Source organism: Chelonoidis abingdonii, chromosome 1 (genome assembly GCF_003597395.2).
Source record: "Chelonoidis abingdonii isolate Lonesome George chromosome 1, CheloAbing_2.0, whole genome shotgun sequence".
NCBI classification, from domain to species: Eukaryota; Metazoa; Chordata; order Testudines; family Testudinidae; genus Chelonoidis; species Chelonoidis abingdonii.
The window spans coordinates 199,619,853-199,647,383 of NC_133769.1; the positions used below are offsets into that span (position 1 = coordinate 199,619,853).

At 40.4% G+C, this 27,531-nt stretch overlaps 1 protein-coding gene across 2 annotated transcripts in view; it reads right to left on the reverse strand.

Moving 5' to 3' along the window:
• GRIK1 (glutamate ionotropic receptor kainate type subunit 1) overlaps positions 1 to 27,531 on the reverse strand; it is a 281,281-nt gene that overhangs the window by 85,485 nt on the left and 168,265 nt on the right. For both annotated transcript variants that reach the window (XM_032798280.2, XM_032798281.2), the window contains exons 5-7: positions 17,092 to 17,145; positions 14,816 to 14,989; positions 9,434 to 9,583 (exon numbers count right to left, since the gene is read on the reverse strand). In XM_032798280.2, coding sequence (XP_032654171.1) covers positions 9,434 to 9,583; positions 14,816 to 14,989; positions 17,092 to 17,145 — 378 coding nt within the window. The remainder of the gene's footprint in view (positions 1 to 9,433; positions 9,584 to 14,815; positions 14,990 to 17,091; positions 17,146 to 27,531) is intronic.

The following is a 27,531-nucleotide window of genomic DNA, read 5'->3' on the forward strand; positions in this document are numbered from 1 at the left end:
GGGGCAGAGATGAGAGATGAGAATCTCTTTCCTCCCCTGCCTGTTAGGAGGCCAGACCCTGGAAAGTCTACTCTCTCCTTAATGCAGCGGCTGGGAGGGAAATGGTGTCTTTCTTGCAGCTCTCCTGCTGCCCGCTTGCATAGCTGTAGCTATCTGTGCTGTTAAGCTGGAGAATTTTTAACCGCCCATCAACAGCTGATCAGCAGCTGGGGGACAGGACCCAAAGGCAACAGGCAGTAGAGCTAGATTCCTGGACTTTTCACCTCACCAGTGGCTTCTTCCCTTTGCTCCTTCACAGAGGGCTGGAAGTTTGGGGGAGGCATTGTTGTCCCTCTCTATCCTAGACTTGGAGGGAAATGTTCTTATTCTCCCTTATTAAGTCAAGGATAGGCCGCTATTTATAGAGCAAGACTAATCATTTGCTTCTGCTCCTTGAATTAAGGGGTTTCTGAGAGGGACTGAGGGACCCGCTGCTGCATGGCTGCTGAAGACCCAGATGTGCCGCCCCTTTTCATTGGCTGCCCCAAGCACCTGCTTCCTGCGCTGGTGCCTGAAGCCGGCCCTGGCTGTGAATCACCATCATGCTTCTGAAGTGCAGATGCAAGCAAAAGATAAGAAGATAAAAGCTCATTGCATTGTATAATCTCATAATGTTGGTTCTGAGTCCAATTGCTGTCCTCCTGGGATTTTCAGGCTTGCATATGTCCATGGGGAGGTAGATACATTCTTATTTATACTGTGGTAGCATTTGGGAACCCAGCTCAGGATCCCCGTTTTGCTAGGGACTCTACAAACACAGACAAAAAGGCAGTTCCTGCTCCAAAGAGTTTACAATTCATCGATTCCCAGGCCAGAAGGGACCAGAGTGATCTAATCTAACCTCCTTTATGACACAATCCAGAGAACTTGCCCCAAAATAATTCCTAGAGCATATCTTTTAGAAAAACATCCAATCTTGATTTACAAATTGCCAGTCATGGAGAAGCCATCACAACCCTTGGAAGTTGTTCCAATGGCTAATTACCTTCACTGTCAAAAATGTACAACTTATTCCCAGTCTGAATTTGTCTAGTTTCAACTTCCTGCCACTGGATTGTATTAGATCTTGTTCACTAGATTGAAGAGCTCATTATTAAATATTTGTTTCCCATGCAGATACTTACACATAGTAATCAAGTCACCCCTTAGTCTTCTCTTTGTTAAGCTAAATAAGCAGCTCCCTGAGTCTATCATTGTCACTATAAAGCAAGTTTTCTAATCCTTTCATCATTCTTGTGGCTCTTTTCAGAACCCTCTCCAATTTATCTTGAATTGTGGGCATCAGAACTGGACACAGTATTTCAGCAACAGTTGCACAAATGCCAAATAGAGAGGTAAAATAACATCTGTACTCCTACTTGAGATTTCCCTGTTAATGCATCCTGGGATACCTAAACGCTTTTAGCCACAGTGCCAAGCTGATTATTCATCACAACCCCCAAGTCTTTTTTAGAGTCACTATTTTCCAGGCTAGAGTCCCCCAGTCTGTAAGTAATGGCCTACATATCGTTTGTTTGCGCCCAGTTTATCAAGGGATCCAGATCTCTCTGAATCTGTGACCTGTTCTCTTCATTATTTACTACTCCCACAATTTTTGTGTCATCTTCAAACTTTATCAGTGATTTTATGTTTTCTTCCACGCCATTGATAAAAATGTTAAATAATGTAGGGTCTGAGGGCTCCCACTGGAAACACACCCACTTGTCAATGATTCCCCATTTACAATTACATTTTGGGACCTATCCGTTAGCCAGTTTTTAATCTATTTAATGTGTGCTATGTTAATTTTATATCATTCTAGTTTTGTAATCAAAATGATGTGTGGTACCAAGTCAAATACCCTATGGAAGTCTATTACATCAATACTATTACTTTTATTGACCAAACTTGTAATCTCGTTAAAAAAATCAAGTTAGTTTGACAGCATCTGTTTTCCACAAACCCATGATTTGCATTAATTACATTACCCTCCTTTAATTCTATACAATGTAAGTGCATTAGGAATTTAGTGAAATTCTGCCTTATTTATATATCTACAGTAGAATGAATCTGAATCTACCAGTAGTCTTCTTTGGATCCAGAAAGAACCTAGAATAAGTTCTTTGCTAGGTTTTCCTGAAGTAAACCTAGTATGATGAGACTTAATACTACCAGACCTTTTTCTTTGTTGGTGGTTTAGAAAGATACTTGCAAAAAGAAGTCAAGGGACTTCTTTGAAGTCTGAGGAAAAAACTCTTTATTATCGTTAGAGCCTATTTGTCTTAAATCAATCCGCCCAAAAATCAAAGAAACCCCTCTTCTAATCTCAATGATAAGAAGGCTCTTGTGCTTGCAGGCATGCATTGTGTTTGGGCTAGACTTTTCTCAAAGGGAGTACTGGGGCATATTTTTGGGGAAGAATTATTGCAGCTCTATTAAGCCTGAAGCCTGAAATAAACGTAATTATAATATAATAAATAATAATAATATCAAAGTTGGTAGTCCTTGGACTGACCCAGTGTATCTATATTGTTGACTTCTAGGGTCCTGAGCCTAAATAAGGAGATTCTTCAGTTCAGAAAAATCCTCAGCAGATTTTGCAAATGATTTTTGAAATAATTTAGTGCCATCAGATTAGATTATTCCTTTATCTAGAGTTTGTATGTAAAGCTCTTAAACACAGATTTCTTCTAGCTAATAGTCCTTGAGGAAAATCTTGTTATAACATGGGGAAAATTAAAGTTTAGGGTGTAAATGCTTCAAATTTCTTTTAATCTTTCTTTGGAGGTTTGTGATTTGGAGAAGAGGGATTTCCTAAAGTCTCTCAAAAAGATGCAACACAAACAACAGCTAGGACTGTCGCAGCCTTCACGTCATGTAGGATATTAGCCACTTTTTCTTTGTTATCATCTAGAGATTGAACTGTGGGCCTTCAGAGCTAAAACTTGAGACTTGCCTTCCTTCCTCCCACTACCTTGCATTGGAAAACAGCAGAGAGCTTGTAAGAGACATTGTCTGCTGTGGGAGATTTCCTGGCATGGAACCAAGAAGCAACTTTGTGCTGAAAACCAAGCTGTTGGTGATATGGGGAGGCGGGGGCATGAAGGTCTCCTGCTGGGATAAGAGTGGGCATGTAGAGGTCTGTCTTCTGTAGCTGGGAGTGGGAGGAATTGGAAAGTAGGGTGGTGTTGGTCAAATAGGTAGAGAAGAAAGAGGGGAACCAAATGAACTCAACCTTCTTTGCAGGGCCAGGTTAACTCTCCTGTGGGCCCCGGGGCTATTAGATTTTGTGGGGGCCCTGTGTACAAGACTTTTTCCTGGGAGGGAGTTTGGTGCAGGATGGGGCTGTGGCACGGGTTTGGGGTGCAGGAGGGGGTGTGAAGTGCAGGATCCAGCTGGGAAGTGCTTACCACAGGTGGTTCCTGGCTGGCGGCGCAGCAGTGCTCAGGCTGCCTGCCTGCCATAGCCCCACGCTGCTCCCGGAAGCAGCTGGCTGCTAGCATGTCTCTGCAGCCCCTGCAAGCGCTGCCCTCATAGTGCCCATTAACCAGGACAGTGCTGGGGATGCAGGCACAACATGGAGCTGACTCCCCATTCCCCCCACCAGGGGCCACAGAGATGTGCTAGCAGCTGGCCGCTTCTGAGAGCAGTGTGGGGCTATGGCAGGCAGGCAGCCTGCCTCACTGCCCCTTTTAGCAGCCCGTAGATCACTGATAGTGATTTATTTTTGCAGGGGCCCCCCTTGAGCCGGGGCCCTGGCCTGCAGCCCCTAAAGCCTCTGCCTTAATCCAGCCCTGCTTTTTTGGAATGTCTCCTCTTCTCTCTTTGCTTTTCTAATGTGCACACCACTATATCTAGGAACTAGATACAAAAGTAATGGCCACATTATAGATGCCAGAAAATTACTGAATTTCTCTCTCCAGTTTAAGCAACCTTTTCCATGGGAATCGTGGTGACTGTTTCCAGCAGAAACATTGCTAGCCATATAATACTCATCTTAGGGTGCCTAATTTGTGCTTCTGAAAATCTCCCCCTTTGGGAGATCTGAAGGAATTATTTATTTTTATTTTTAGATCAATTAAATATTTTGCAGCACCTGCCCCATCCATAGGAATAAAGAGGGTTTTTTTCTTACTGTTACTAGTTTTCAGCAAGAATAGAGCATACTGTGTTGAGGGGGAGCGGTAGAAAAATCTATTGTATTTGTCTGTTTAGATTTTATGGGTTTAAGAGGATCTTCTGCTGATTTGCTGTTTCTTAACAAGTGGAGGACATTCAGAATCCAATGCCTTTTTCATCAAGAGCAGCATAGAAAAATCATCTTTATTTTTCAGATTTTTTCATGTTTTAAAGGATCTTTCATTGGGATATGCCTAGAGAATCTGATCATTAGGGTTTTTAATACTGAATGCAGAGCAATTTTCAAAGTAATTTATCCATCTGCCTACTGAGATTTTTCTGGTACTGTAGAGAATGAGATTTCTCTCCCTTAAAGACTTAAAGGTGGTAATTTTGCAACAGAAAAGCTTCAAAAACAGACTCCAATGAGAAACTGCTGAGCTTGTATTAATATGCAAACTGGATACCATTAACTTGGGTTTGAATAGAGACTGGGAATGGCTGGGTCATTACACATATTGAATCTATTTCCCCATGTTATGTATGCTCACGCCTTCTTGTCAACTGTCTAAAATGGGCCATTTTGATTAAGATTTTTTTCTTCTGCTGATAATAGCTCAGCTTAATTAATTAGCCTCTTACACTTGGTAGGGCTACTTCCACTTTTTCATGTTCTCTGTATGTATATATATATTCTTACTATATGTTCCATTCTATGCATCTGATGAAGTGGGCTGTAGCCCACAAAAGCTTATGCTCAAATAAGTGTATTAGTCTCTAAGGTGCCACAAGTACTCCTGTTCTTTCTCCCTTCAGTATATGTCATTTCACTTTTATTATAACCAGAGGGGCAAATTCTGTCCTCAGATACATAATTTTCATCATTTTAAGTTAGTAGAAATGTTTTTTATCTTATTTTTCCTTAGGGGTGGGAGAGAGGAAGAAGAAAAGTAGAAATTAGCAGAATTCCCCCTCCTAACTTTGTTTCCTGCCTGTAGGAGGACTAGGAGAGAAGGAAGAGTCATGTTTGTGTACTATTCCTTTCTTTCTGTGTGAGAAAGAATTATGCTTCCTTTTTGTTTCCTTTCTGAAGAGAAAAAGACTTTTTCTTCCTCTCTGGGCAATGGATTGGGGGTGGGGGCGGGGAATGACACAAGATGTGCTCATCTGGAAACTCTTCCATAAGTAGCTGAGGGATTAAAATATCATTTTCATATCAGTGGCACTAGGTCATAAAGAGAGGTGCTTCTGACAAGGATTTAGTCTTTATTAAAAAAAAAGCTTCATGACCTACCGTGGGAGAGTCTTGATCCCATACAATGTACTTTATGTAATATTCTCCCAAGTAGGAACTAGCTTATGACCACTGGGACCTCAAAACAGTTTTGACAATTGGGGGTTTGGGTTTGGCTTGTTTTCTGCCTGCAATTTTCTGGTTCACAGAGTCAGAAGCAGCTCTTGAGGTATTTAGAATATACATGATTACATTTTTGTTGAAGTATTGATCACTTCTATAGCCTCAGACACTTTGTCTGACGTTCTTTCCCTCTAAAAGATAGAGTTAATGGTACTTAGCTAAATCGGTCTTCTAAGATCTAAAGCCAATGGAATTGGTATAATTGGTTAGGTCATACTGTTAATTCTGAGGTTCAGGGAGGACTGCACTCATATTAACACAGTAATTCAAACCCATTCATGGTTTTTGGCTTTTTAGACAGGCATATATTCAGTTTAACATAAATAAGGGGCCAAATTCTGTCCTCAGATATGCAGCTCATGAAGAAACCCATTCATGCACATCTGAGGAGAAGATGTGGCTCGAACTCTGATTTCCAACAGAATATTGATAGACTGAAAAAATTAATTTGCCCAACTGCTGAGAGAAGCAGAAGCCCAGGTGCTCTACAGGTCAGAGGATTTCCACCTTTATTCTCTCCACTGATATGTCAGAAGAAATTAAATTACTGAAAATCTTTACTGTGTCTAAAAGCAAAATCCAAATAAAAACATGGAGTTACCAAGGTGTACGCTTAACTTTGCCAACCATAGAACTTGTTGTTTTCCACCTTTGTCTGTACATCCTCTACCTCCATTGCAGGGCAGGTATCTTATCTTCATACCTGTCTATAAAATTGTTCAGACTGTTGGTGCTATACAAATAATAAACAATTAAAACTAAACCACACTTAGGAAAATAAAATGGACACAACTGTTATGCAGCTACTTGACTTTTTTTTTACTGTGTATTGGCTTCCTCCCTAATTTGAACAATTCATCCACCCTTGCTATGCCTCCTAGTTCTTCGCATGAATTAATGAGGTCCTAGTGTATTTACAATTTCATTTTTAAACACCTGTTGTGTCCTCCTTTGTGAAATGGATTACTGCCGTAGACATTCTTATCAATTCATTTTAATAATGTACTTTTTGGCTAGCACAGAAAACATGAAGATAAAAGGCTTGAAGTGCGTAAATCGGTGTTTTACTGACTCATGAAAGAAATTATCCATGAAACTATCAGTAATTAGTTCACATATCTCATTCCTTGCAAGAAGTCATCTCTCAGTGATAAATGTGACCATAGAATTGATTAACATATTAAACCCTAAACTGGATCTGCTGAGATACTTCCACTGCTTTTGGTCAAAGTTTTAAGATGTTTTCGAAGTTTATGATCCAGGCTATTTATACTATGTGCTAAAAGTCCCTCAGTGTGTGCAGCAGAGCATCACTGAATTGTAGAACAGAATTAATTGATTACAAAGTCACTTTTCAGTTCCATTGTAAAAATGTACTGCGAAGTGAGACTATAATGACAACATTATTTGAATTTGAGGTATAACATCGTTTGCATGCAAACTTCCACCCAGTGGGAGTGCAGGACAGCAAGCCCAGAAACACTTCAGAGACAAATGAATTAGAAGATCTATGGAGCCTAAGGACTGGTTTACACTTAAAACTTACTTTGGCACAGCTATGCTGTCAATCCCCCCAACCCACAGTGTAGACACAGCCGGCAGAAGAGTGTTTCTAGTGACATAGCTAATGTCATTTGGGGAGGTGGTGATGTTACACTGGCAAAACAACTCCTGTTGGCATACACTGCATCGACACTAGGGAGCTCTGTAGTGTAAATATAGCCTAAGATGAGGTTTGTGAGGATGGGAGAAGTGGTGGTTGAAGCAGCTCTTAGGCTTAACTTAGACACTTAGGGCTTGTCTACATGGTGGGGTGATGCACTCTATGGGTGTGTGATTTCTAAACTGCGCAAATGTGCTATGCTTTAATTGGTCCATGTAGATCCTGCTGGTGCACTTTAACATTGTGCTATTTGAAACAGTCCTACATTAAAGTACATTAGGGATCTGTTAGTGTGCACCAGACACATTCATTAGTGTGCGCAACGCATTCGTACCGTTTAGAAATCACGCCCCGGAAGAGTGCACTACCCTGCTGTTTAGACAAGCTCTAGACTGAGATCAACAGTGTCCTACTTTCTTCAAGCGAATATGTGGGAGAGGGAGATCACATTTGCTACAGACATTTTTTTTGGAGTTAGTTTTCTGTCATGAATAGCTGCGGGAAGAGTAGAGCATGGGCAGGAAGCAGTTATAGGGTTTCAAAGCTCTGCAGCGCTGCCTCCCTGATCTCACAAGCACTATGGCCCTTATTGCCACACACTGCCCCTACAACAGCCTCACAATCTTGCCTTCTGCTCTCCTCTCTTACAGCCCCTGCAGGAGAGGATCTGCCATGCAGCAATTTTGAACCCCACTGGAGTGAGGCACTTTGCTCAATGGTACTTCCAAATGCTCTTTGGGTCGCTAAATGTAGTATGGGCTTCTTTCTGCTACTGCACATCCCTTCTCCTACCGGGGCGGCTCTAGGTATTTTGCCGCCCCAAACATGGCAGGCAGGCTGCCTTCGGCGGCTTGCCTGCGGGAGGTCCCCGGTCTGGTGGATTCGGCGGCACACCTGTGGGAGGTCCACCGAAGCTGTGGGACCAGCGGACTCTCTGCAGGCATGCTGCCGAAGGCAATCTGCCTGCCGCCCTCGTGGCGACCGGTGGCATGCCACCCCAGGCACGCGCTTGGCGTGCTGGTGCCTGGAGCCGCCCCTGTCTCCTACAGATCCCCTCCTGGGGAGTCCTATGCAGTTCAAGAGCTGCTGCATGCCTCCTCTCCACTTGCACTGTGAGTAAAGCTCATGATAGTATCCTCACTCCTTCCCCATCAAACTTTTTTAAATAAGGTCCCTGGGGCAGAGGTTGCTCTGGTCCTTTATCCTTTTTAAAGGCAGAAGCTTGGAGGCAGGTACAGGAAAAATAGACAAGAAAAAGAGGGTAAGAAGGTAAAATGGTTGTCAGTACAGCAAAAGAACAAAAGAACCAGTGCTTTGGGAACCTATGCAGCTAGGTAATCAAATGATATAGGGACCTACCTGTGACAATCCTTGAAGGAAAGAGCCCTCACAGATTCTGAGAAGCTGCCTGTATCGTGTCTATATTTTATGTAACTTCATGGTCTGGCTGCAACTTGCTTCCAGGGAGATTCCTGATCTCAGTAACATGCCACATCATACCAGCTACTGTATATGTATCCCTCAGCCAGCCAGTTCTGTTCCACTTACACAAGTGCAACATGGGTATAGCTTTGATAGGAATTAAAGTTCTCTGAATGAAGGCAGAATTAGGCTCCAAATGTGGGATGTGGGGGAAAGGAAAGAACAATCACTTCTGACTGCTGCCTCCATACAGCCTTTCCTTTGCAGGAAGGAGAGTTCTGATTTTTACTAATGAAATTCAGTAATGTAAAATACATTTGTGAGAGAGTGGAAGCACTTCACCCATTTGACAAGTGGGGAATCAGCCTGACAATGGCGGTCAAACAAGTACAGAGCTATGGAATCTGGTTACAAAGGTTCACCCCAGTTTCTACAATGGCAGCAGATGGTTCTTCCATAGTTTGATTACTGGCTAGCACAATTTAGTGAATGATGAGTACCCCAACTCCATAATAAATATAAATCAAGAAGAAATATGGGAAGTCGCATGGGAAACTTGATCGTGCCTGAAGTTTTTGCTACATTTTTAAGATGGGATAAAGTTGCCATTGAAATGCAGGCAGCAGCCTTGTGTTTGTAAACCAAAGCTCCTAAAGGAGGAAAACAAGATAGAAATGGATATTCTAACATTAGAAACCAGAACGTACAATATGTTCCATAGTGGCATGTAATACAGAACCCAGTGCAATAAAGAACAAAGAGAGGATTACGCTGGTTGTAAGCAGATGGTGTACACTTGCCTCTTTTATCAGATTCATAAATCTGGGTCCAAAACGCCATGGCTTGTGTCTGTGGCACTGTAGGGAGCTGACAGTCATTTGGGAGGCACGCTGGGAGGCCACTGCTACCATGTAAACAGCATCATACATCAGAGCTGCTTCCGTCTGCATGAAAAACAGAAGGGGGTTTTTTAATATACATCCATCTTCCCCCTCCCCTTTTGTCATCTCAGAACAAACATCCCATTCTACTTATGAGAGAGTAAGCTGCTTCTTTTCTGCGACTCTCATGTGAGTCCAAAGTTAAAACAAGAGATAGGTCTTGTTTCTATTGCTTTGTGTTAATTTGTGCTACTAGGTATTGCTGAACAAAATATTTAACAATCAGATGGAAGAGAAAGGAAGAGCGGTCTAGTGGTTAAGACACAGGAATGAGGAGATTTGCATTTTATTCCCATCTCTGCTGTAGATTTCCTGTGTGATACCAGGGAAGTTATTTGGGGTGCCTCTCTATTTTCGGGTGCCTAAATACTTTAAAAATTTGTCCTTTAGGCACTTAGGCTGTTGGGCTCCTAAGTCTCATTAAAGTCTAGGATTGAGGAGATTAAGTGTTTAGTCACTTTTGAAAATGGGACTTTGGCCCTTTTGAAAACTTTACCCAAAGTGTTACTGCAAGCCAATGGGACTTGTATCACTGAGAAGTTTTTGAAAATCCCACCTTTACTCTCTGCCTCAGTGGTCCCTTTACATAAAAGGGTGATAATTTTTACTCACCTCACAGAGATGTTGTCAGAATTAATTCATTAATATGCTACATTATTTATTATAAAAATACTGACTAATTCAGAAGTAAATTTGGGCCTAAGAAAATACTAATGACTTTGCAGATGAGAAACTGGACTCATTTATATGAACTACATAACTAACCCATTTTTTATTCTTTTTCCCTGGTGTTCCTTTGGGAAATTAACAGCTTTGATTCTTTGTCTGTTTCATTTAACTAAGTAAATTACAATGGCATCAGTTTTATCAGCACTGAAGTCTTTTGCTGGCAATCACATGTGATCTAAATGTACTTGCTAATCTTAATATACTGCAGAGGAGGAATCACTCCTGACATCCCTGGTCAGACTCTGCACAAAACAAAGCTCCCACAATCAAAAGCTAATAAAAAATGTTATAAATGGTGAGATGCACCACAGGAGACAATAGCAGCTGTACTGTGGGCCAAGCGTCTTTAAAAGTTACAAACAGATCCTGTTGACTAAGATCCTAATCCAAAGCCCCACAAAGGCTATGTCTACACTACCCGCCCATCCGGCGGGTAGTGATTGATCTATTGGGGATCAACGTATCGCACCTCATCTAGACACGATACATCAATCCCCTAATGTGCTCCCCGTCGACTCTGGAACTCCACATAGGCGAGAGGTGGAAGCGGAGTCAACGGGAGAGTGGCAACTGTCAATCCCACGCCACGAAGATGCAAAGTAAGTCAATCTAAGTCAATCTAAGATAAGTCGACTTCAGCTACACTATTCTTGTAGCTGAAGTTGTGTATCTTAGATTAATCTCTCCTCCATCCCCCGTGTAAATCAGGCCAAAGTCAATGGAAAGACTCTCGTTGACTTCAGTAGGCTTTGGACCAGTCTTGAAATTAGGCTGACTAGGGAAAATTCATCTAGGGTTTGACTCTGTTTCACTGGAGTTACACCCAGGATGAATTCGGCCTAGAGAATTTGAGGATTTCTGGTGGAAATGCTTCAGAGCAGATCTCAGTTTGCATCACTATAATGGTCAGACCGTACCATTACTCCAAAATAAGATACATATATTGTTTGTCAATGGCAGCACTGCCTGCATTGGTACTGTTGGGTATGAAGCTGGAAATGGTTGATCAAAGTTCACTGCTTTATAATTGTTAATATTCATCCATCTTGCTGTGTGATGTTGAGTCACTCACTTTACCTCTCTGTCTGTACTTCCCCTCTGATCCTTTGTTCGTTTCTCTATTTAATGTTCAATCATGTGGCTTCACTGAGGAATGAGAGGGCACCTTGCTCCGCTGCATGGGCCACCCATTCTGTGGGTAGCTGTGCAGGGGAAACAGAAGCCTCTGTGGGATCACGACATCTCCCGCATTGTGCATGTGGTCAGGAGAGAATGGAGAATGGCTCTGCACTGGCCAGCATAGCTGCCCACATGCACTGAGAGATGTATGCTGTGCCAGATATAGACCTACTATTTACCTACTGGAGCAACCAAGTGGTAGATTGTGACATAATCCGAATAATCTCCCAGATACATTCCTAGAAATGAAATTTGAGTAAGGAAAGGCTTTACTGCTGTGAGGGTTGGTAAAATATGCAGTGGATTGTTGGTAAGAATCTGGTCCAGTGTTACAGCATGAAAATCATCACCCTCTGATGGTAGTTGATGGCCTATGTGGAATGAGTTGGTTTGTTCTCCTTGAATTTTTAGTAACCACCACTCAATTAAAAGGCCAAACATTGTGTTGGCACGGAGACTGCAATTGCTTTCTCACCACTAGTAGCCACACTGTTATACTACCCGGCCAAGGGAGTGCAAGCTTCAACTGCTGCCCGTGCTAAACCTGTTCTCTGGATCAACAAATTAACTTAGTAGGCTTGTCAGCCACCTGCCATTCACTTAAAAATACAACCACATGGAAAAGTCATAAAAAACATATCAGGGGTGTGCATTGGTTGGATGTTATAGACATGGCTATGACATCATGGATGCTAATCAAAAAGCAACAGTTTTATCCAGATTTCACAGTTCAAAAATGATTGTGATCATCACAAAAACATTTTGCTAGTGCTAGTCGACATGGACTAGAATGAGCTGATATTTTGTAGAAAACATTGCATTAAAAATAAAAGGCCACTCTGCATTCACAACAACAAACATGAGTATATACAGACATATCTAGTTGGCTATCCTGAGATCTGTGCATTTCCTAGAAGATCTCAAAGCATCTGTGTGGTTAAAGCCATTCCAGACCTCCTTGCGTAGCCTGAAGAGCAGAACACATCAGAAATTCTGTGTAGTGAACTGCCTTGAGTGTTTCCATGTAACTTTTGCCCTAATATGGGTTTTTCTACCAAAAAAAATGATAACGTCCTACCTATTCTACAATAGTTAGGTAAAATAGGGTAAATCGGGGCAGAGATTCAGCCTTTGAATTTCTCATTATTTTGATTTTAATATTTTATTTAGATGATTGCACAGAAATCCGGGTATCTCATTGTGAGAATCTTTCCATTTTCCCCACCCCCATGCAAGTGCCATTTTTTTAACTAGAAGGGAAAAATCTTGTATTAATATTAGAAAGTTTAATCACTCTCCTGATAATGCGTAACTTGTCATCTCCTCACTGTCTAATGAATTACAGCAGTCATTGGCAATCCCTTGAGGCTGAGGATGATCTCTTTCACAAGTTATATGTTCCATTAGTCCTTAGGTGGCTGAGGAATCTGATTCTTGAGCCACAGGCTCCTTAGCATACATTGTAGGTGGTGCTGGAACACAGGGTTGGGTGGTGATTGCTGTGTGACAGTTGTCTTTCCTTTCTTACAGCAGTATTATAGCTCTCTACCTAACTAAATAAGTGAACTTGCTATGAATGTTTAAAGTAAGCACAGCAGATTAGTAATCTCGTCTGTTTATATTGTCTCTAAGACATCTGAGCAAATTTGGACATATGGAAAAGGAAGGTTCTGCCTAATAAAAGAAGAGATCTGAATTCTGTCTTAGACCCCAATCCCGCAATTAGATCGGTGTGGGTGAATGGCTCTGCCTGCATGTATCCTATTGGAGGACTGGGGCCTTCCATTGTAAATTCCTAGGGACAAAGATGCTATCTACTCCATCTTGTATATTGCTGTAAGCACAACAGTAGTGCTTAAAAGAGAATTTTTTTAAAGTTTTGCTGAAGATAGTTGACCTGGGAAATTCTCTGTAACGATTAGTGTGTTTCAAAATGACACCAGAAATTATTTTGAAATAAAGTCTGGTTCCATACTGCATCCTACATCATTCAATTCTTGTTAAGAATGCTATCAGATGCTGGAAAACAATGCCAAAATCTAGAACCATGTTCGTCAGACTTAATCAATTCAATTGTTTCTATTTGTTCTTTTGATCCTTTGAAGGGGAACCCCCCCCCCACATTTCTCAACAAGATGATACCCTTCACTTATCTCTAAATTGCATCTTCAAAGCCAAAGTGCTGCTGTAGATGATCAGAATGGAGAAAGAAGGCACTTTTCCAATTTAAAAATGCTATTACCTGCCTACACATACAGTATTTTTCCTTGCAGATTACTAATACTATACCTCTCTGGAAGTTTTTATCTCCTCTTATATTCATCAAATTCTGAACTTTCTTAGAGAAATGGGACTGCTGCAAGTACATTCGACAAGAGAGAGAGAAATGATAAGCACAAAGCACCTTGTCAGAGTGCTTTGTAATTCATCTATTCATGTGAGTGTCACTGATTGTCACATGCCTAACTTTAGCATTGATTAAAGGAACAAATTCACTACCATGGTCAAGAAAAGCAACTAATAAATAAAAATTTAAAAAATGTATCTTTACCTCTATGGATTCTCTTCCAACATTTGGAAAATGGAGTAAGTGGAAAAGCAAATGGGAAACCTGTACCTCTGCTTAAACTTGGTTAAACTTTCGACAGTGCACACTGAATTCCATCTTATATTGCTACTCATGTGAGTATTCCCATCAGGGCTGGCGCTTTCATTTAGGCGACTTAGGCAGTCACCTAGGGTGCCAGCATTATGCGGGGGGGGGGGCGTATTTTGCCGGAGGGGCGGCAGGCGGCTCTGGTGGAGCTGCCGCAGTCGTGCCTGCAGAGGGTCTGCTGATCTCGCGGTTCCGGTGGACCTGCCGCAGGCATTTCTGCAGATGGTTCGCTGGTCCCACAGCTCAGGTGGACCTACTGCAGGCATGCCTGTGGCAGCTCCACCAGAGCCGTGGACCAGCGGACCCTCCACGGAAATGCCTGCAGCAGGTCCACCGGAGCCGCGAGACCCGCGCGCAGGGCGGCGATATGGTTCGGCGCCTAGGGCACCAGAAAACCTGGCGTTGGTCCTGATTCCCATTAACTATTTATGTAGGTAAGGGCTGCAGTACTGGGCCCATAATGCTTGGGGAGATGTTGGCCACCAAATTACACTTTAATTTTGTTTCCTAAGTGTCTTCCTTTGCTGTCTCTTGCTTTCTTCCCCTGTACCAATCCAGATAAATATGGGGAATTAAGAACAAAACATCTGTGTTTATCCTTGGATGGGAATAGAATTGGAAAGGTCTCTGTGGCCATCTGCTCTAAGTCCAGGCTGTGGTTATTCACTTACTGTCATCATACCATCCAGGAGGCCAGTTTCTGGTTTGGGCGGTGCCTGCAGCCGTTCCATCGACCACTTTTCAATAACTGATGTAACCTGTGGATTGTCAATGTTGAGCAAGCGAAACCCAGTCATGTTTACTCCACTGTATTTGTAGGGTTCCAGATCTAATGCAAATAGATCCTAAATCATCATTTAAAAAACAAAAACAAAACACATTTTCAAGATACTGTATTATTTTTAGAGCAAACTATTTATCAGTTACAATCAAAAACACTTGAAGCCTAAACTATACATTTTTTTGTTATTTCAATCAAATGCTAGTATATTTTTTTCATTGTATCTCTTCCCTCTGCACTCCTGCAAACAATAGTCACATTATTTGCGAAGAGGCTTTTTTTACAAATCTCATACCTAGTTTGTTGGAACATAAAAATCAAGTCCCCACAACAAGCAAGCTGCACTTCAATATCTGGTTTTGATTTATCAGTCCTATCATAATGTTACAGCTATGACAAACCAACATGAAGAATTGGTTGGCCAACATTAAGTATACTTCTCAATCCTGGGAATGAAGATTCCAGATGTGGAGAGTAATACAGTTTTACGACTTGCGAACCCCATTTTTCTCCTGCCTTGCCAGCTACAGGTAACTTGCTTTCAGTGTGTCTAATGTATGTGTCAGGCCAGTGGTGCAAAGTAATTCCATGTGCATTAGACATTTGAAGTTTGCAGGGCAGGAAAATAATGACTACTGTAAGTGACATAATTCCATGACACTTTTCAAAACAATATGTCCTGCAACGAAAATATGAAAGGCGCTTGCTAGAGCTGGTTTGCATTTTAGAACAAAATCTTGCCGATATCAGCAGACCAATGAAGCAACAAATGACAGTTCCTAGTCATGACCTGATCATCACTCTTAAAGTGTCAACATTTACAACATCACAGCGATTTCTTTCTCTGAGTGTAGGGCATGTACAGCATTGCCCCAGATATTGTAGCATGCCAACTGTCTGGTAAGTGTTGACTTTTTAAAGTTGAATTCACTAATCTTTCACAAAGGAGGGAAGCCCACATCCAGTCTTAAAATGTGGTGTATATTTTTGGGGGAGATTAGGGTGAGTTGTATGGGAAGTTTTTCAAGATTCTGTTTCAAGTTCTAAACATTCAAGGCAAGATGTCTATTTAGCATCTTGATGGAGTGACTTCAAGAGTGAGGCTGGATATTACTTCAACATAAATGTTTATCTGATACAAAGAAATAAATTTATGCATAGGAACTGATATGCACTCGACACTGTAGGCTGTGTGCCACTAATCTGGGTTCTCTCCTCTGCCTGAGGTTTAAAATGAAAATGAATCTCAAGTTTAAATTTCAAAGAACAAATGAGTGATATATTTAATGAAAATTCAAATATTCATATCATAAAAGAAATATGAGGGCTCTTCTTCTGTAAGCTGAAACATTCCTGTAGTTCCATATTTTTGTTTCCTTATTAAATAAAACTTTTTTAGCCATAGGCTTTATTTGTCAGACACTTGGTGTTACACAACACACACAGCCTAATCCACTACAGCTGCTGACCTGCAGCTGAAGGACCTTGACTACCTTCTAGTTGCAGCACAGCTGACAAACTCGGAGCAGAGGGCGTGGAAAGAGAATAATGTTATAGGACCTGATTCAGTCAAGTATGTTGGCATGTGCTTGACCCCCATTAAGTTGGACCTAAACACATGCTTAAAGTCAGGCAGGTGCTCAAGTTCTTTCCTGAGTAAGGACTGATTTAAGCATGTGCTTAAAGTCTTTGCTGAATTGTGGCTTTAACATAGACTGAGCAGAACAATAGTTGGGGCTTCATCCCCAAATGGGAAAGTTTAGATTTGCTCCAAACTTGAATTTCTGGTCTCAGGCCCATTTCTATAATGGAGTAACTCAAAACCCTATACCTAACCCCCCCTCCTCTGCCAAATCTGAACTTAATTATTTGAACTTCCTCAAATGTGATTTTGTTAATGGGTATTTCATTTTAATTATTTTTATGGAGCACAGTAAGAATTAGTGATGGGAAAATGTTGGCCAGTTCTGCCAATTTTGATAGATTCTTGAGGACATCTCCACCACAAAATACTGGATCCTGAAGTAATAAAAATACTTAGTAATTTTCTAATGTTTTTCATCTGTATTAGCGACACTCAAAACTCAGAGGGAGATGCAATATTTCAGCTGTCTTCACTGAAATAGGAGAACCAATGTTATTAGCAAAACTTTCAGTATTTCTTACCAGTGTTGTAAAAAAGTAGTGATAGTATTCAGTCATCATTCCCATGGAAAGAATCTGTTGAAAAAGAAAGTCAAAGGGTGAAATTGACATTCTAAATAAGAAACAGTCTGGGTTGACCTGATAGTAGAAGCTTTCAGTGATTAAGGTTATTTCACTGTCTTTTCAAGAGCACAGGATCAACTTGGAACTATAGAATGCAGTTTACATTGACTACAATGAAAACTGCACTTTTCTTAAGGAACGTATGTGATTTTTGATTAAAACTAAAGATTTTCATTACCTCTCCTCCAGAAAGAGAACAAAGATTGAAAAAATTCAGGAAAGGGAAAACTGGCTAGATATTTGGATGTGGGGGTAGTGTTAAAAGAAGCGTGCTGTTGTTTAGTCTGGAATGGAGATGCCTTGGAGGGAATGTGATTGAGACATACCAAATGAAGGGGAGAGAATACTGATTAGACATTCCTTATAATGGAAGAAAAAGACACTCAGTGAATGTGTTTGGCAATAAACTTGACAGAAGAAGAAATGATTCTTTAAATAACACAGTCAACTTGCATTCAATTCTGCAGGAGGTCGCTAAAGCAAATAGTGCAAATAAATAAATAAATACATAAATAAAAAATGGATCTGGAGTAACTCCAAGTGCTAATACAGTCTGAAGCTATGCAAACTGAAACAGTGTTTCAGTGGTAATTAAGCTTTGTTTAAACACAAGCTGATTACCTTTGTGAGTTGAGGAAGGAATTCTTTTTCTGCCCATGTCATTAAATTGGTCTACTGGTTAGGGTGCATTAGAGGGCGATTACCTTTGTTAGATGAAAATAATGAAAACCACATGAAAAATAAGGGACAACTCTTTATTTTAAGACTCTTTAGGGAAACCATTTCCCTTAACATATCACATGTTTTTCTCTCAAATGTACATTTCTATTGCCCCCAGCTCAATAATGCAATCATCATAAACTTCAATTTAATGTTTAAAATGGTACTTATTAATTTTAATATATATTCAATACATCTTTTTTAAAATCAATTCACAAAACTCTTTACATGTACAAGTGAAAATAATTTTAATTTGAAGCTCAGCCTTAACAGAATCAATATTTAGCAGGTTTCTACAATCTGTCCAAATCTGTTTACAAAAGGAAAATATTCTTTCCACTGCTGCATTTGAGATACAAAGGCACATAATAAATTCTTCCTAGTATTTCCTTACCTGTGTTCAAGTGCAAAAACACAGGCCTGGGGTGGAGAACCTTCTGAACATTTAATATCTTGTTTTAACAGGCAAAGTCTGTTAAACAAGAAGCCACATCCATGATTTTTATTTCAGGTGTGCAAATCAGTGCAGTCTTAGGACAATATAAAAGGAGAACTAACTCTTTCTTTCTTTATTTCTTTCTTTCGCTTTGTAATTAAGCTTTTGTTAAAAAGACTATGTTTCTTCAATCTGAATTCTACACTGAAAGCAAGGTTTAATGAACAGTGATATTGTTTAGTGTTGTTCTTCAAAGGTTTGATTCAGCATTTCCTTACTTATGTGGTAAATCAATTAAATAAAAGAGCCAAAGGACGTCCCATAAAATATTGGAGGGGTTCTCATCCTAGTGCATTACAGGAATGGGGGTAGGTCTACCCTTCCTTTGAGGCTTCAGGAATTGGCTGCTACTGCAGCTATGATACCAAACTAGTGCCTCTACTATCCTGCAGAATTGGCTCATATATAATTAAAATGGTAGTATTGGCCCATGTGTAATGGGATGTTCCACACTCTCAATTCTATTTCTTTTGCATTTATCTCCACATCCACCCACACAGTACAGTTAAAAAAACAAGGAGTCCTTGGGGCACCTTAGATACTAACAAATTTATTTAATGTATTTATACCTGTTCCTGTATTTTTTACTTCACACATCTGATGAAGTGGGCTCTAGCCCACGAAAGCTTATGCCCAAATAAATTTGTTAGTCTCTAAGGTGCCACAAGGACTCCTCATTTTTTTTAAGCTGATACAGACTAACATGGCTACCACTGAAACCTGTCACAGTACAGTAAAGTGGCTCGAGTGCATTTTATTCTCTGGGATCATGTTGGGAGAACTAATTGTGACATGAGAACTAGTTTCTCATCGACATCAAGGTGGTAGCACAAGCTCAAAATAAACATTATTCAGACGTGCTTTCAGCAAGGCTAACGTAAGTGTTATAAATAATATCTTTAGAATATTTATAACAAATGTTTGTATAGCTGTTTGGCATACCAGGGCTAATAACATTCTTGTGTAGATTCTCTTGTGTGGACAAGGCCTCTGTATACCAATTGTCTACTAGTGCAATTCCTTGGTACAAATAGAAAAGAACCTGTACGCCTAAATAAATAATAACAGGTAAATAATAACAGGTCAGTGTGCATCCAAGATGGCTGATCCACTTCCAACTGCTAACAATGAGTTAAGTATTTCATTTAATCACTTCATTGAATTTATATTTCAGGAGGTTTTTTTTAATTTCTTATGTTAATTTATTGCTTGTGAAAGGAGGCAAATTGACAGTCCTGGAGATTGATGTCCTTTGTATATCATATTTGTGTATGACAGCAAAAATAGAAACTTTGCCATGACATCCTGCCAATGTGACATAGTCTGTCTCAGTTCTGGGCCTGAGGTATTTTCTTCTCTATGGCAGTTCAGTCCCTGGTGCTGTATTCCTTTATAAATCTTCTAATTCATTTGGTCCCCCACAAAAAAGTCCACAATAAATTCATTTTATTAAGTCAATATAAAAGCAAGAGCATATACATTTTCAAAATTTACATATATAAATATTTGCATTAAACTAGTTTATTATGTATGGTTTCAATTTAGTCTTGAGAGAGAAAAGCAAACATGAGGCTTCGATGAACACAGCATTCCCATTCCAGTGTCTAAAAGCAGAAGCGTGAGATGCAATCTCAATAAGACACTTGGGTCCAAAAGATACTAAGACATTTAGACCCAGATCCATGAAAGGACTTAGGCTTTTAAATGAGAAGTTAGTTCAAAATGTAGGTGCCATTGAGATCCTCAAAACCCCGGCTTGGTTGCCACCTAATTCCGTATACACCTAAAATCCTTTGGTGCCTAATTCTCCCCCAGGCACCTAAGTTTCTGTCACTGGGCATGTGCACAATGCCGCACTCTAGGTGCCCAGATACCTGAGCCCCAGCAGGATCCTCAAACCAGATGAGATAGATGCTGCCCTGTGTATCTCAACTGTGGGGCCCAATTTGGTAGGCATGCTCTTAGCACTCCTACTGGATTAGGATGCACACCATGCAGGTGATAGTGCCACCACCTTCTTTACAATTTTTAGCCCAGTAGTTGGAGCACTCATATGGGAGACCTTGATTCAGTTCCCATCTCTGCCTGGTCAGCAGAAAGGATTTGAACAGGAGGTCTTCCACCTCTCAGAGTGCTCTAACCACTGACATATGGGATGTTTTGATGTGGGGCTCTTTCACTCTCTTACTGGAGCTGTTCTGCTTTGTATAAATAAATAGACATTGGAGCAGGGGGAATGGACCCTGGGCCTCCCATCTGAGTGCCCAATCACCAGGCAACACACTCACTCTCTCTCTGGCACAATTGCTATTTAAGCATTTATACAAAGTGAAACAGCTTGAATCAGAAAGACTGACAGGTACCCACATCTGAATATCCCATTGCTAGGTGGATAGAGCACTCTCCTGAGAAGTAGGAGATGCCTTCACATTCTTGCTTCCCATCAGACAGAAGGGGGAAATAAATCCACTTCTCCCAGATCCAGGATGAGTGCTCTAACTATTAGGCTAAAACTTATAAAATGAGAGATGGTACCACTGCCGCCGCCTCTGGCATTTCTTGCAAAAAAATAACTTAGATGCCTCGTTCCAGGAGAGGGCTCATGGCTGGATCTCAAGCAGAAGTAGACACCTCCCTGCAGCAAATTCCCTGAAGGGGTGGGGCTTAGAACAGACCTCTGATTGCCATCTGCTATTGGGCAGCTTAAATGGGGAGCCATCTAGCATACTAGGTTTTGTGTATGCCATTCTTAAGCACATATTTCTCTCTATACAATGTATAGGTAGCCTGGACTCAGGCTTTGCGGATTCCAGTGATTTTTCTAGGCACCTAAAAGTTAGGTAGTGTGATGCTGGGCATTAAAACACCTAAATCTCTTTGTGAATCTAGACTTTAAAGGCAGAATGGAGAGAACAGCCTAGTGAACATATCATCTCCTGGTTCACTGAATAGGAAAAGGCTACCCTAGACAAACCCTTAAAGTACAGTTTTCTCCCTGTGTGTGTTCAGAATGATATTTGTGGACTAGCGTGACAAAAGTAAGCTTTTATTGCTTTTTAGTCCTTTTAGCCCTACAGAATCAGAACAACTAAGGTGAGCAAGGTAGAATCTGTTCCTTGTTCATAAACAGTTCTGTTGATGCACAAGTTCTAGTTAGTTACACACGTGCAAACCCATTGACAGCAATAGTTTTCCACAGATGTTACTAAGGGCTTAATTTGGCTTACAGATATTTATTCCTGGTGATTATACACAAGAGGAAAAGAAACAAGTTTGACTTTCAAGATCCCAAGTTGACACTGGAGCTAGAACAAGCATCATTTTACTTATAAATTGATTCACATTTGAGTCATTGAGATAGAAGGAACATGGAACTTTAGAATGCCTTGTAAATGAAATCACTTTTCATAGTAGCACTGCACTTCACAGAAATATTAAATCCCATGTAATTTAACTTGAACACCATTGGCAGTACATACAAATATCTACTAACTATAATGATTTCAAAAGTCAGTCTACAGTGCTGCCTTGGACGACAAAGGGTAAATAAGAATTGAGATGGAAAGAGTGAGTTCCAGTAGGAATTTTTATCTGCCAAAGTTGGCACCCCAATCAAACAAATCCCCTGAAGTCAATGGAAAGACTCCTACTGAATTCAATAGGCTTAGAATCAGGTCTATAACAAAGGATATTAGGTAGACCCACAACCAAAGAACTGCAGTCAAGACATGAAAAAATAAAGCTTAATCAGTGTAATGCTTTTTGAATTAAAAAAAAATAATGACATTCTTTTCAAAGTGAGAGAGTAAATATTCATAAATAGCTGAAGTGCGAATTACAGAATGTCAATTCGCAGTGTGACATGCTATACTTTCCTAATAATGAATGTGATTTTACTCTGGTTCTATTCAGATTTGGGCCCTGTTGCTGCAATGAGCTCTACGCAGTCCGACCCCTCTGCTCACATGGTACTCACTAGGATCTAAATCTTAAGCAGTAATAATCATCAACCCTTGTAGTCATTAAAAATTATAAAACTTGGCAGTTCATAGCACTTACATACTATAGCGATGTGTTAAAAAAAACCAACATCCTGAAATAGACAGCTAAATAGGATGTTTTCCATCCACAATCTCAAAGTACTTTACAAAGTGAGTAAGCATTATTATCTCCGTTTTATGGCTAAATTGGTTCCCAAGTGAACTTCCCAATAAAAGAGAGTGTACTGTAATTACTTTTTGGTACCCTTTTTCAACAGTTGTATAGTAATCTTTGTTTGCAAGTAATTGGTCAGTATAATAACTACTACATTTTATTATTAAAGTGCCTGTAGTCCTTGTGAATGGAGACAATTTATTTCAGTCTTTATTTTCGGGACATATACAATTCAGAAAGCAGTCACTAAAGTTTTCTTACACCATAGCAGCTACATACTTCCCCTCTGAGCTGGAGGGACCACTTTTGAGGCAAGAGAGCAGTACAGCCTTTATGTCAATTCAGTCCTGAATTTCTCTGCAGAGATGGACAACTATTCATAATTATTTCGACTATAAGGTCTTTGGGGCAGGGGACCATCTTTTTATTCTGTGTTTGTACAAAACTTATCACAATGGGTCCTGGTCCCACTGGGACTCCTACACGTTACTATTACTAATAATATGGTACCACCCAAAGGCCCCAGTCACATTTGGATCCCTTTGTACTAGATCCAATATTTACAGGTAGGTAGATGTGATCCTTGCCAAAGAGAAAGATAGAGCAAGTGACCCTAACAAACAAGAGGAAAGACAGAGTTAATGGGAACCATGAGTGTTATTGTGAGGGGTTAATATCTAGACATCTGCCCATAAGAAACTAGACTGAGACTGCTAATTTATTTCATGTCCATCTCTGACCAACTATGCAATGAGTGATGAATTTGAACAAATACATTACAGATGAAAGATTCTGCACCCTCCTTGCTAATCTCTTGAGTCATCCAGTCCTGTATAAACCTATTCTTTAGGTAAAACCCTTCTTAAGAGAAGGATCACTGGCCAGATATGAGAGATTACGTGTTGAATTTGCCAAGATTACTCTGTTGACCTTTGATGGCAGTACTTAAAATGTTAAATTAGTATGGTCTTCAGCTGGAAAACAGCTTTATGAGCAATAGGTAAATGTATCCATGAGGAACAGATGAGGCTTTTCTTAGTTGTAGTTGCAATTGCAAGTAACGTTAAACTGACAGAGTGTTGCAGAATCCAAAGGACAGCAAATTAATCCACTAATTTTAATGGATTCCCATTAACCTACATTCTTATATCCTGCCTACATTTAGTGCACGGTTTCTTTAGACAATGTCAAAGGCGGCTCTTATGAATGCACTGAGGTGCTGCTTAAGACTTTTATAATTGAGTGGGTGCCATAGGTGACTAATTTTTCCAGAGGCATTTTTTTTTAAACAACTTTTAATTTCTGTTACTGGGGACTGGATGGCTTAAGAATTTGTAATGAAATAAAGATCCTTTCACCTCTAAATCATCACCCATCCCTGATCAGTGGTGAATGAAATTATTGTTACATATCTGGTGTCTATTTGATAGCGCACCTGAAATTAGTTTGGTCCTCTCTGTGTAGTTCCCAGACGAGACATTTGTCCATCCCAAAAATCTCAACCACAACTGGCACTAATCAGTACCCTGTCTTGTAATCTCAGCAAAGTGTCCAATGACTTTGAGGGCCAAATCCAAAGACAATTGAAATCAGTGGAAGGATTATCCTTAAATTTTTGTTTCAGGCTACGAACGTGCATGAAGACTGAACTCTCCTATCATTCATAAAGATAGTCCTTTCAAGTCAGGTTATAGGCACTCTTGGTCTGATTCATCAGCGGCTTGCACCTTTTGTAGTTATTTAAATCAGTGCAAAGTGAGGGTAAATTGCTACTAAATCTGAACTGCAACATTTCATGCCCACTTTGCACTATTGTAAAATAACTACACAAGGCACAGGGCAATGGCAAATCAACCCTACTGTCAAGTTTTATGGGGAAGCCTGTGCCATTAATCAGGCACTACCTGCTAATCAGGAACTTTTCATTATGATTTTTGCTTATTTATTCTAAAAAATCCCCTCTTTCTAGCAGTTTCATATAGTACTTTACTTATTAAAGGACAAAATGAAATGTCAGGAATTTCAAAAACTTCTTGTGACATTTCTCTAAAAGAACATCATGAAAATAAGCCTAAGAATTTTCCTACATTGCTGTGATATGTGAAGCACAGGGATGAAAATGTGGGCCCACTGAAATCACCCAAGTTCTTTAAACAATCCATGTGTAAGTTTGCACTACTGCAGGTGTAGCTCTTGAAATGTGTTGTAAGCCTTGTTAAATTTCAATAGACAAAATATGTTTAGTAACTGGATGTACAATGGATCAACACAGTGACTTCTCACCTCTGCACACCTCCTTGGACCTCATTATGGAAAACAAACATGGTGGTTTCATTGTACCACAGCTCCTAACAGACATTTGACCACCTTACAAAAGCACCTTATAATTTAGCACTGTCGGCAACCTCTACTCAAGATTGGGTGGGGAGGCGGACAGACTTTAACTACTCAGACATTTCTGGGAAAACTAATATGGCAAAACACAAAATTTCCAATGAATTCTTGGAATATTTTGGGGACAACTTTTGGTCCAGAAAGTGGAGGAAGTAACAAGGGAGAGAGCCATTTTAGATTTGATTCTGACCACCAGGGAGGAAATGGTAGAGGAATTGAAGTTGGAAGGCAATTTGGGTGAAGGTGATCATTATGATTTCATTATTTTAAGGAAAGGAAGGAATGAGAGCAGCAGAATAAGGACAATGGACTTCAAAAAAGCAGACTTTAACAAACTCAGAGAACTGGTATGTAAGGTCCCATGGGAAGAAAACTCTAAGAGAAAAAGGAGCTCAGGAGAGCTGGCAGTTTCTCAAGGAGACAATATTTAAGGCACAACTGCAAACTATCCTGATGTGAAGTAAATGTAGGAAGAGGCCAATATGGCTCCATCTGCAACTCTTTAATGATCTCAAAATCAAAAAGGAATTCTACAAAAAGAGGAAATGGATAAATTGCTAAGGAGTAGTAGAAAAGAAAAGCACAAATGTGCGAGCAAAATCAGAAAGGCTAAGGCTCAAAACAAGTTACACCTCACAGGGGAAGGAGAGCTAATAAGTGATGGCATCAAGAAGGCTGAGGTGTTTAATGCCTATTTTCCTTCAGTCTTCACTAAAAAGTTTAATGGTGACCAGATATATCACACAATTAACATTAAAAGCAAGAGGGAAGGAATGCAAGCCAAAGTAAAGAAAGAACAAGTTGAAGAATATTTAGATCAGTTAGACATACTCAAGTCAGCAGGGCTTGATTAAATTCATCCTAGGGTACTTCAATAGCTAGCTGAAGAAATCTCAGAACCAGAGGTATCTTTGAGATCTTCTGGAGGATGGATGAGGTCCCCAGAAGACTGGAGAAGGGCAAACATAGAACCTATCTTTAAAAAAGGGGGAACAAAGAAGACTGGAGACATATAGACCAGTCAGTGGTATAGATTCATAGAGTCATAGATTCATAGACTCTAGGACTGGAAGAGACCTCGAGAGGTCATCGAGTCCAGTCCCCTGCCCTCATGGCAGGACCAAATACTGTCTACGCCATCCCTGATAGACATTTATCTAACCTACTCTTAAATATCTCCAGAGGTGGAGATTCCACAACCTCCCTAGGCAATTTATTCCAGTGTTTAACTACCCTGACACTTAGGAACTTTTTCCTAATGTCCAACCTAATCTCCCTTGCTGCACTTTAAGCCCATTGCTTCTTGTTCTATCATTAGAGGCTAAGGTGAACACGTTTTCTCCTTCCTCCTGATGACACCCTTTTAGATACCTGAAAACTGCTACCATGTCCCCTCTCAGTCTTCTCTTTTCCAAACTAAAGAAACCCAATTCTTTCAGCCTTCCTTCATAGGTCATGTTCTCAAGACCTTTAATCATTCTTGTTGCTCTTCTCTGGACCCTCTCCAATTTCTCCACATCTTTCTTGAAATGCGGTGCCCAGAACTGGACACAATACTCCAGTTGAGGCCTAACCAGCGCAGAGTAGAGCGGAAGAATGACTTCTCGTGTCTTGTTTACAACACACCTGTTAATGCATCCCAGAATCACGTTTGCTTTTTTTGCAACAGTATCACACTGTTGACTCATATTTAGCTTGTGGTCCACTATGACCCCTAGATCTCTTTCTGCCATACTCCTTCCTAGACAGTCTCTTCCCATTCTGTATGTGTGAAACTGATTGTTCCTTCCTAAGTGGAGCACTTTGCATTTGTCTTTATTGAACTTCATCCGGTTTACCTCAGACCATTTCTCCAATTTGTCCAGATCATTTTGAATTTTGACCCTGTCCTCCAAAGCAGTTGCAATCCCTCCCAGTTTGGTATCGTCTGCAAACTTAATAAGCGTACTTTCTATGCCAACATCTAAGTCGTTGATGAAGATATTGAACAGAGTCGGTCCCAAAACAGACCCCTGCGGAACCCCACTTGTTATACCTTTCCAGCAGGATTGGGAGCCATTAATAACCACTCTCTGAGTACGGTTATCCAGCCAGTTATGCACCCACCTTATAGTAGCCCCATCTAAATTGTATTTGCCTAGATTATTGATAAGGATATCATGCAAGACTGTATCAAATGCCTTACTAAAGTCTAGGTATACCACATCCACCGCTTCTCCCTTATCCACAAGGCTCATTATCCTGTCAAAGAAAGCGTATCAAAGTAAGTTTAGTCTTGAGAAAAGAAGACTGAGGGATGACCTGGTAACAGTTTTCAAATATGTTAAGGGCTGGTACAAAAAGAGCCTTGATCAATTGTTCTCCATGTTCACTGAAGGTAGGACAAGAAGCAATGGGTTTTATCTGCAGCAAGGGAGATTTAGGGTAGATATTAGAAAGTTGTTTTTTTTTTAACTATGAGGGTAGTTAAGCTCTGGAATAGGCTTCCAAGGGAAGCTGTGGAATCCCCATCACTGGAGGTTTTAAAAAACAGGTTGGGCAAATGCCTGCCAGATATGGTCTAGTTTTATTTG